Source organism: Mus pahari, chromosome 12 (genome assembly GCF_900095145.1).
Source record: "Mus pahari chromosome 12, PAHARI_EIJ_v1.1, whole genome shotgun sequence".
Lineage (NCBI taxonomy): Eukaryota > Metazoa > Chordata > Mammalia > Rodentia > Muridae > Mus > Mus pahari.
Window position 1 is genome coordinate 50,776,636 of NC_034601.1, and position 11,885 is coordinate 50,788,520.

Sequence of the window (11,885 nt, forward strand, 5' to 3'; positions counted from 1 at the left end):
CCAGACCTGGATGACATGCTGTCCTCCGTTCACAGGGCAGAGTTGTGTGCTGGGACTAGAAAGGGACCAAGAGTCCATGGCCCAGGCCTGGGCAGCTAACCAGAAGGCTTTAAAGTACAGCATGCTGCAAACCCTGTTTGACAAACGACTATGACAAATGGAGACTAGACTGTGTGACTATAAACTGAGTGATAATATACAGCCAGCCTTAACCTCAGCTCAACTAAAGCCACCATTACCTCCCTCAGTCATGGGCTCTGGGGGTAACTATAATGTCCTTATCTCATGATAAAAACATAAAACAATGACAACACAACAAAACCTTGAACTTTATCAGCATAACACTAGCAGCAAGACCAAACTATCTGACAGACTAGCTATGGAGAAATTGGTTGTTTTAGCACATTAGACTTCTAAAACAACAGACCACTAATTTACAGAGTTCTGGCAATGGAGATGTCATTTCCTAGGCAGAAACCAACATTAATCACTAAAGTGCTTAAGAAATAATTCCTTATTTTAATAAAAATAATTAGACTTAGTGGCAACATATAAACAGTGATGCTACAATTTTATATGAATTGTGTCATTTTTAACTCAAAATGATAAGACCAGTCAAAAGCACTAAAGAAGAGGCTAGTGAGATTTAGTGTGTCTGGAAGTGAAACCAGTTAGGATGCTGGAATTCCCATTTATAATTTCTAAGTGCATCCCATTGTCCTCTGAGACATTACTGTATCATTATTCCCAATTTACAGATAAACTGGAGCTCTTAGCCAAGTGTCTTGGCTCACACAGTGTACCAAGAGGCAGAAATGGGAAGCTCCCTACAGAAATGGTAGGTAAAACATGACCAGAGAATATGTTTAACTCCTTAATGGCCTTCCAGCGCTTGACCAATTCTGTAGAAAGGGCTTTCGTCAGCACTGGAGAGCATTCCTGAGTGGGATCTGGGAAATCTGTAACACATCACTATTATCAGAATAACTTCTAAAACTTTTACTTGCCTATTTTCACATTCATTCCCTCAGTAGTGAGCAGGATTCTCAGGAGACTCTAAGATAACATTACAATCTGAATAAATCTGGAAGCAGTTAGATGAGCCCAGGTGCGTTTGATTTCAGCAACAACATGAAACGCAACAATATAAAATAACTGTACTCTTCTCGCTACTCACTTTTGGGAAATGCAGCCATTTTTCATTGTAAGGTAAGCTAATTATGTCATAGCACATAATAGATGTAACATTACTTTGAAATGAACTTAAGGCAAATCATTAAAATTCTTTAGTGTTAGCTCCTAATCAGTATAATACATATGAACGATGAATCTCAAAATAATGTAAGAGCATACAGGGTTTGGAGCCTCAGAGATTCCAGCACACAGTGAGAGCCAGACTGGGGTATCCACTGAGAAGACTAATTGCAAAGGGACAATGCTCAGGCAGACTTCACAGTCTTCCATATTAACCATGTGGTAACTGTAGCTTTCTTCATGATTATCTGCCAATACTTACAGACACTATCAACAGTCTGAACACAGAAACTTAAGCAGAGCTCATATATACATATGTGTTTACAAATATTGTATATTTACAAAAATATAGCTATTAGTTTTGATATATCATACATAAGTATATAAATACATAATATTCACTAATATACATGAAATATATTATTTCTACTTCCATATTTGTATAAAATAACAAAAGACTAATGTTGTGGTCTTTTGGGAATTCAGGTTTTACCAGCCCAGCCTAGCTTCTAACCAACTACAGTTTTATATAAACTATTTTTCATTAAAGGTTCCTACTTTCACTTTATTACCCAGTTGAGTGCATAGGCGTCTGGAGTGATTTTCTTTGTGTCAAGAAAAGAACAAAGCTCAGGCTCGTGGTACTGGATGAGCAAGCGGAAGAGATGAAATGGCCTCCCCTTCAGGGAACAATCCCTATAAGAAAGAGAAGCAAAGTTTCTCATGGCTAGATCAGACATGTTCACACTGGTATTCCGTCCTCCTGAAAGCCCCACTTACTCTCTGCACCCTGAGGACACTTCGGCATCCACAGCAAGCCCACCTGAGAGCCAGGCAGAGCTCGCTTCTAACACCTTCCAGAAGACCTGCCTGGCTTACAGCCAACACAACCACTTGAGGGAGGTTTCCCAGGCAAACCCAGGAACACTCATGTAAGAGGACTTCAGGGGTAACTAAAAATAGCACTTAGGTTAACCGTGATACAGTTAAGGTCCCCAAAGATCTAGAGGGTCCCAATTGAGTCCAGCCTCCTCCCTCCTTGCTAAGGAGAAACTCTTTGGACTGTTTATATATTAAGAGAGGAATGTCTCTCAGCAAAGGTATAATAAGTCTGAAGACTAGAGATGACATTTGAGAACAATGAACCCGAGACACCTCAGACACCCGTCAGTGTAGCCTTGACACCAGGTGCCCAGAGTACATTCCAGAAAAATGCCTAGCTTCAAATGGTTGTTATTCCAATTAGATGAAAAAGTTTAATCTATATACTGTTTCAAAGTAAAGTCATTAAACATAATCTGCCATTTTTATTCACACAAGGCCTTTCCCCAAGGAAATATCATATCCCTATGCAGATACTTCAAAAGACTGTTTGTAGAGGGACACAAACTTGTACTGATGCTTGACTTCCCTGAGGCTTCTGGTTATTAACACAGGAAGCTTCTCATATGTAATCAGCTCTAAGAAGGCTCATCTGCCTTCGATGGTCATGGGAGCCACCCAAACCCTGCCCTCAAAAGGCATTCACACATCTGCTCCAGCTGGACTGGTCCAGACTGGTTAACATCCTAGCTCAGAGGAGACAGGGTGCTTCTTCCTGACTACAAGTTGTCTCTGACAGGAACACCGCATCTTTACGTCTGACCTAGGTAGCATCACTGAAATAATTTGTGCGCTATTTGGCAATACTCTGGTCATCACATTTTATTTAGTGTATTTGTGTTCTTAAACCTCAAAATTGAAGAGTTATATCATGGCAAAAAAAAAATGTATTGCAGGATATCTGGTTTGCAATATCTTGATCGTGGTGATCCAAGGAATAGCATTACTTTTTATTCACTACACCTTAAAAACAACAACAACAACAAGCAACACTGACACATGGCTACTTCGCCTGGTGGTTTGGTAGAGGCAGGTGTTGCCATCGACAGTGGTGACCAACTCCCTCTTCACTTAGGCCTGGAGATTCCACTTAAGAGTCAGTGTCCATACACTATTTCTGCTATTATAGTGAGATGCATCCTACTCATCCAAAGACACGTGGCAAGACTGTTTTCTGGTGTATCAGTGATATATTTAAAGCCCAGGCCATCATAATAAAAGCCAATTACTTGCTAAAGAAACTATTACCAAACACTGTAATAAGCATTTCACAGACTTACTTCATTTGGTCTTCACAAACAACCCTATTGACCCCCATACTCATTACAACTGAGGTTCAGCTGAAGTCAAGTCTGCCACTGAAGGCACAAACTAGCAATGACAAATTAGAGAGCTAGGACTTGAACCCAGACACTGGGCCTTAGGTCATCATGCAATACGGCCATCTTTCCACATGTAAAACTGTGCATAATTCAACAAACTATTTTTGCAGGGGTACAATCTTTAAAAGCAAACTGTAAAGAAAATGAAGCAAAGTAAAAAGTTGTGCTTACAATAGCCACTAAGTGACTATCACAGCCTTACCACGGAACATCATTAAGGCCAGAACGACGGCTCAGTGGGTAGCGCCACTGGCCACTAAGCCTCATGACCTAAATTCAATCCCTGGAATCCACATGATGTGAAGGGAGAACCAATTTCCACCTACTATCCTTGTACATCCACACACACATGCTGTAGCATGCACATGCGCATGCATACATACGCAATAAATGTAATAAATGTAATAAAATACTTTTAAAAGCATCATTACGGATATTTTAAATATTATTTAGAGAGATGGAAGTTTAGTTCAGTGATGGAACATATACTTGGTATGTGTGAAGACATCGGTTCAATTCTCAGAACTACAGAAGTAAAAATAAGTAAAAATGCTATCCAAAGGGAATAAATGAAATTATCTATGTAAATATAATATTTTATATAACTGTCATGGTTTGTTATGACTTTCAGCTATCACTATCTTGTTATTTTTGTTTTGGGGGACAGTGTCTCACTCTGTAGTCCCAGCTAGAGTAGGACTCACTATGCAGTTCAGGCTCTCAATTCATAGCAATCCCCCTGTCTCTCTGACTCTCTCTGTCTCTCTCTGTCTCTCTCTGATTTTGTTGTTGTTGGTGGTGGTGGTGGTTAGTTGGTTTTGAGTGTGTGTGTGTGTGTGTGTGTGTGTGTGTGTGTGTGTGTGTGAAAGAGAGAGAGAGAGAGACAGAGACAGAGACAGAGAGACAGGGTTTCTCTGTGTAACCCTGGCTGTTCTGGAACTCACTCTGTATACTAGGCTATCCTTGAACTCACAGATCTTCCTGCCTCTGCCTTCTGAGTGCTAAGATTAAAGGTGTATGCTATCACCACGAGTTACAATGAGATGCCCATAAGAAGTCATAAAGCACAAGCAGATGACAGATATAGTATGCCAGTTAGTCCTAATGTGGAATCCAGATTTCAGCTTTGTTGGGACTATGACCTCCTCCTTTAGTACCTTTGGGCCTGTTTGCTTTTTACAGAGGAGTACAGCTCAAGGAAGCACAGAAGTTCACTGCCCTGGTCTAACGATAATCTCTAGGGAGCTTTCAAAAACATATGCATGGGTTTAGCATACCGAGACTTAAACTCCTGGGACTTTTGGTCAAATCAACATTTTTTTCTCTACTCTGATCTTTTTTGATTATAGGTCTATTTTGTGGCCAAAGACAACAAAGGACTTACCAATAAACATATGAATAGATGCTAACATCATTATTCAATAAAAAGCCTCAACAAGAGATTGGAATGCAGCTCACAGTGAACGTATTTTCCCCAGCATAATTTACGTCCAGAAATCTGACACCCATTTCTGGCCTCCTCAGGCACTGCATGTTTTGCATGCAGGCAAAACACCCATACACATAATAAATGAAAATGTTAAGTATTTGTCACAAGAACAAAGTCAAGGAGCAACTACACTTCAGGCAACCTCAAAAATTACTTGACTGCTTTACCTTACCATCAAAAGAAACCTAACAAACTTTATTTCAAAGTGAAACAAACTTTTATAACTGCCACCGAGTCATATTTTACCTGGGAATGTACTTATTCATGACGGCATAGAAGCAGTTGTATAGGTCGCTGCGAGGCAGCTGGAGACAGACCAACGGTTTCAGTAGATGAGTCCAGCTCAGGGATGTGCTGTATTTAACGCTGCGTGATTTACAGTAAAAAGTAATTACAGATTCAATATCCAGGAGTAATTCTGCTGCCTTCTCCTCTGGCACTGAGAGCTGCTCTAGAATAAAGCATCAAACTAAAGTTATCAGGGAACTACAGGGCTTAGCGACTGGGCACACGACATCACACACTCATCATGTGAGTGTATTAAACTACGAAAAAACAGGAACACTGTCTGAGCACTTTGTCTCGTGATTGTCTGCTTCATTTTTATTTTTTGTAGTAGTGAGATCAGATCATGGCTTTACATATGCTAGGAAAATGCTTCCCCACTGAGCTATGTCTGGCCCTTCTTGTATCTAATAGACACTGGCTCACAAGCGCAAAGCATAAGAAAAAACATAGACAATGTCCTTTGTAACATTCTAGTTTCCATTTTAAAGCTGCCATCATGTATATTCATTGTACATGGTACTGTGTTACATGAGGACATCATCAGACAGTGAAATACTGCATGCTGAATATAGTCTCCCCAATCTTTGTTTTAACTTAAAGCAAGACAGATGTTACAGAACAACTATCAGTTTCATGGACGTGTTTTCTTACCTAGCCCTGAGAGAAAGGGAAGACAGAAGACAGTTACTAACAAATGGTACTCAGTAATATTGACCACCTGCATGCTAAACACAGGAGTGGCCAGTCTGAAGCAGGGCAGTAGGGAGTGACAGACATAGCTCAAGCTGCTGGAAAGCCAAAGGATGCTTCCTAATGAGATTTCCAATTGCTCTGCCATGTGCAGCTTTGGCAAGTAGAAGGGTAATTCATTCTGTACCATTAAATCCAGTATTGTATTGCTTCCCTTTCTTTGTTTTAAATCTTAGTTTTTGTCTTATAATAATGCTAATCATACATCCACATGCAAAACTAACTCTGACTTCTCATATTGGTAGCTCTCATACAGAATAAACAGATAAAATACAAATTAAATATGAATACAACTTTATAATTATTATTTAGATGAAGGTGATCTCAGAAATATAGGATAAATATCATATGAAGTCTTCAAATCTCTGGTCCAAATTTCCTTTCTTTTGTCCACACTAGCAATAAAGTCTGTCAGTCTGTCTGTCTGACAGTCAATAGAGCTGGTGATAAAACCCAGGCTCTTGCAGAAATATATTCCAGGCAAGCACTCCACCACTGAGCTACATTCTAGAAACTAGCTTCTGAATAGTCAGTACCCAGAAGCCTATTAACCAATGCATTAGTTAACTAACAGAAAATAAAAGAGTCCGAGATACTATAAATGAATTAGAAAGACAGGTATAAACTGAATTAGCTTAATCTGTAACATGAATTAACACAGATTTTGTAGAGTGGTTGGAAAACTATTCATCTGTAACAACTGACAACAGTAGCTCATGACCTGTTATTTATAGATAAACGGTCAAAACACAAGCTCTTCTAATTGAAGGCTGCAAATGATCACTTGGATCTACAACTCTGAGAAACAAGGTAAAGAGCATAACAGAACTATAAATGTGTAAGAAAAATCAATATTACAAAGTGAACAGTAAAAACTGGCTCTTTCTCAAAATTATGTATCTCAAGATTTTGTTTATTAAAGGGCAAAACTATTTACAAGACATTTACAAATTTAAGGTATCCCAAATTATAACTAAATAACATTTTTCACAGTTATCAAACTTACTGATAAATTCAAGGCAATCTTTATGAATAGTGTTCTGCTCGGGCAAGTCTAAAATACCATCCCATGATGCCAAACTATCACCTTTCCCTGCAACGTTCAGAGCAATCTGAAAGAAAAAAAATATTAAAATATTAGAAATATTAAAAATATGCTGTGTTAAGGAAAGCAAGACTTAAGGAATAACAACAGATTCCAAGCTTAAGTATCCGCACACCATCAGGTGTCTCCACCACCATGTAACAAAATGCTCCTTTATCAGATTTTCCTACTTCATGCTGATTCAGTGGAGAGAATTAATTACAAAATATTTGTGTACTTACAAACATGGCTTTATTTAAAGCCAACTTTTCTGAAATGTAAAAACTAAAAATATGATATTCTCAAATAAAAATATACCTATACCATATACAATTCTAAAAACAAAGAATATTTAATGAACTGAGAAAATGTTATTTTGTAAATTTTTTCAAGTATGTGTAAAAACTATTTTATTTATTCACTTGCTTGTTCATTTGTTTGTTTGTTTGTTTGTTTGAGACAGTGTCTCTCTGAGTGGCACTGGCTATCACAGAACTTACTCTGTTGAGTCAGAAGCGGTGGTTAGGAGAATCTTGCAACTCTGACTAATAAAGTTATTCCTTTATTTATACAGTTTCATAGAACAAAGACAGACTAATGATTATCCAAGAAGCACAGAGTCTATCATTCTGACTCAGGACATGTGTTTGGTTATTCATTACATGTCTTGGATTACAAGTGTAGCCACAATTAAAAAATACAAATACAACAGATTTAATTTTATTATTAGCCCTATAAGTCCAATTCAAAGAATCTAAAGAATGTCTCTGCCGAAGCAAACACATCCATTATATGACAGCCTGCTTTTAGACTGGCAGTATTTGAAGTTTTAAAGTACTCCAGACAAATAGAAAAATATTTGAACTGGTTGTTTTATCTATAGCAAATACTAATACCTAACTCCTTACATTTACATCCTTTGATCATCCAAGCTATTAAGTAGGAGAAGGCTATTTTAGTCAATCGATCTTATTTACTGAATTCTATTGCTCTAGGGGTGTACCCATTGTGATCCCTTATCTTTAAACAACATTGTAGAGAGCTCTAAGCATATCGGAAAAAGAAGCCTTGAGTCTGTCACCAGTTCTCCTGGCCAGTCAAGTTTGTCAACTATTTCTGAGTTTATCCTGTTCCAAAGATACGTTTGAGTTTGCTTAGGGGTGGATAACCCAAGAAGATTCCTGGAGGCATGGCCTCATTTAGAAATTCCCAGCTTTGGGCTGCTCGGTGCTTATGATCTATCTCCAGAGCATAAGGAAGACTTCGGAGGGAAGGAAGAAGGGATACTAAAATTAGGAGTTACCTAAAAAGACTCAGACAGAATTTTTTTCAGAAAAGAAAATAGAAAATGGATCATAATGCAGAAAGTCTCTAAGAATGCAACATACAGAGACCGAAACCTAAAGTGAGAGTGGAATGACAGCCACCGTAGCATCAGCTCAGCTTTGCTGGAACTGTGTCAAGCCGCTGTGCTGGCTTCATGACTTCCACTGTGTCCACTGGATGTGACTGTGCCACCCAACCAAGAGTATTATTGTGTATTTGGTTTGGTTTGGTTTGGTTTGGTTTTGAGACAGGGTTTCTCTGTGTAGCCCTGGCTGCCTTAAAACTTGTTATGTAGACCAGGCTGGCATCGAGCTCAGAGATTCATTTGCCTCTGCCTCCTGAGTGCTGGGATTAAAGGTGTACAATTAACAGATGCAGGTGACAACTCAACCAAGTGCAAAAAGTGGTCTTTACAGCATCTGAATTTGAGCCACTTATCAAAATACATTTATAAGACAACTGAAGACATTATTTCAATACTACAGAATTACCACTTTTAGCTCTTGGTTAGTGGGGAGAGTCATTGGTTAAGACTTCATACTCCTGTAAGTAACTCTAAGGAAACACTGTGTCATTCCCCACCAAAAGGGAAAAAGACATGAAAGTAGAAGAAGACTGACTGTAAAGAGGAACAGGATTAGCAGGAACAGGAAGTGACAACCAGAGAGGGTAGTGGAGGGAAACATGATCAAATTGTATGATATGGATTGTGAGACTACCACAATGAAAGCATTGCAGTGCGTAATTAATGAGCACTGATAGGGGGTAAGAACCACTGTTCTGGTGCGTCTCAGTTACTTTGAAACTATTTATCGGGGATTTCTTACTCAAGTATTTTATTTTAGTACACTACCAAGGATTTGCTTTAAAAGAATTCAGCATGAAGGAGTTAGGAGGGTCAGATGAGCGTATTAGTCAAACAAGACTAGTTAATCACAAGGTTAGTCAGTCAAACAAGACTAGTTAATCACAAGGCTGGTCAGTCAAATAAGACCAGTCAGATGCTGGTAAAGTTAAATGAAGCTGGGCTGCAGATACATGCAGTCCATTCCTCTACACTTTGGGATGGCAAGGCGCATGCAGGACCTGTAAACTCTGCTTCAGGAGACAGACATTCTGCCTTCACAGACATTATCAGATTAGAGGAACTATTAGAGAAGATGGCCCAAGCAAGATTGCACTGTGAAAATATATCGCAGTCACTTATCCATAGGCACAGGAATATTAAATGCCCATTTCTGAAACAAAAACGCTAAGAATAATTTTATGTGTGCCACATACTATTTTACATGTTTAAATTCATAAAATAAAGCATTTAGAATGCTATGTGCAGTGATAATTCCATTTCTGTTAAATATATACACACAGGAGAAAAGAAGGAAAGGACAGAACATACATCTCCACATTGTTACATGCTTTACCTGTTGGAAGTAACACAATTTTTATTTTATCCTTTTGTGCTTATAATTTTCACAAATATGGAACTTTTTTTCTTTTTCTGAGACAGGGTTTCTCTGTGTAGCCCTGGCTGTCCTGGAACTTGCTCTGTACAAAAAGCTGGCCTCAAACTCAGGTGTGCACTACCACCGCCCAGCTACAAATATGTAACATTCTTAATTCAAATTTTTCTTTCTTCTTTTTTTCAATCTCCCACCCCTATCACCCTTCATCTTCCCTACCTTCCCTTTCCCTGATTCATGACTTTTGGTTTGTTGGAGGGTCCATTTGGTTCACTCTGAGCCATCTGAGTGAACTGCTCAGTGGAGGTTTGGTGGGGTCACCAGTGGGCACATAACTGACAGCATTTACTCCCCCATTACTCAACTTCTCCTAAGAAATAGTTCAGTGAAGAAAGATAGGGCTCCAATTCCCCATTTCTGGCTGGCTGCTGAGCCCACTCTTGAGCAGGCTCAGTGTGACAGCATAGTGGCTGAGCATTTGTGAAAAAAAATAAGCCACGTATGTGAGGTGTGGTCCTGCCCACCTGTCATCTCAGCACCATGGAACAGAGGTTGAGGAATGGGCTCAAAGGCTTGGCAAGATGCTGTCTCAAAAAAACAAAATAAAAACCAAAAACAAAACCCCCACAAACATTAGAGAACAGCTGGGAAGCAAAATAAAGAAAAGCTGTAAGCAGTACCCACAGACAGATTTCCTTTAGCATATATAAGGTCATGTGAGTCTGTGTGTATTCTATTTTGCCTTCTGCTCTTGTTTCCTCACTTGCTACCATTTGCTAAACAATATTCATAAGGATCACAGATATTTCTAGTGGCTATAAAATATTACCACTGTAAACATTATTATTAAGTATAGAAAACACAGCAGAAACATTTATTTTGAGACAGTCTCATTATGTCTTCCTGGTTGGCCTATAATTCACCATATAGACTAGCATGGCCTGGAACACACAGAGACCTGCCTGTCTGTACCTCCCATTGCAGACTGGCACTAAAGGCATGTGCAACTACACCTGGCTCAGAAATGCTCCGTTAGTTAAAGTTACTCAAGTCAATTTTCTTGATGAAACATATTTATAAACAGTCTTTTCAAGAGAGATGAAAAACAATTATTAAAAATTCCTCCAAGTGACTCCATTGCTCGTGAGCTTCTAGTTACCTTCCAAACCGTGGCCCTCAGCTCAGCAGGCAGTGGCCTCCCTTGAATTATATTTCTCAAAGTTTCAAGATCACAACCTCCTGCTTCAAGGGCTTCTTCAAGATCTTTTTCCCTAAAAAAGAAAGAAAGAAAGAAAGAAAGAAAGAAAGAAAGAAAGAAAGAAAGAAAGAAAGAAAGAAAGAAAGGGAGAGGAAAGAAGAAAAGAGAAGAGAAGAGAAGAGAAGAGAAGAGAAGAGAAGAGAAGAGAAGAGAAGAGAAGAGAAGAGAAGAGAAAAGAAAGGAAAGAATTCATTAAAATTATTTGATTCATTTTCCCCCTTGTACGTAAGTATGGTCAGGTAAAGAGTACATGTCAGAAGACAAGAATGCAACAGTCAGAATGCAACGATGCAAGGCACTTACAGCCTCCATATGTTGTTTCAGGGATACAATTCTGCCTTGGCATAAATTATTTATCAGAAATTATCGATCAGAAGTGTTCAACAGGAGATGGCCCAGGCATGTTGACAGCACTGTGAATCCATGGAGACAAATCACAGTAATTTGTTATTGGTGGTAGGGACAGCTGGCCTCAAACTTAAACTCCGGGTCCCTCTCCCTCCATCTCCCAGGAGCTGGGTTTACGGAGCATCACCATCCCAGTCTGCATGTGTTCTTCTTAATCCTCACTACAGTCACACACATCATTCACTACAGTCACTACATCACTCACTACAGTCACACACATCACTCACTAGAGTCACTACATCACTCACTACAGTCACTACATCACTCACTACAGTCACACACATCACTCACTACAGTCACACAC

The 11,885-nt window shown here is 39.0% G+C and overlaps 1 protein-coding gene across 2 annotated transcripts in view; it reads right to left on the minus strand.

Annotated features, from left to right (window-relative positions):
• Tbc1d23 (TBC1 domain family member 23) overlaps positions 1 to 11,885 on the minus strand; it is a 52,139-nt gene that overhangs the window by 27,796 nt on the left and 12,458 nt on the right. For both annotated transcript variants that reach the window (XM_021209105.2, XM_021209106.2), the window contains exons 2-5: positions 11,075 to 11,186; positions 7,052 to 7,157; positions 5,254 to 5,458; positions 1,827 to 1,950 (exon numbers count right to left, since the gene is read on the minus strand). In XM_021209105.2, coding sequence (XP_021064764.1) covers positions 1,827 to 1,950; positions 5,254 to 5,458; positions 7,052 to 7,157; positions 11,075 to 11,186 — 547 coding nt within the window. The remainder of the gene's footprint in view (positions 1 to 1,826; positions 1,951 to 5,253; positions 5,459 to 7,051; positions 7,158 to 11,074; positions 11,187 to 11,885) is intronic.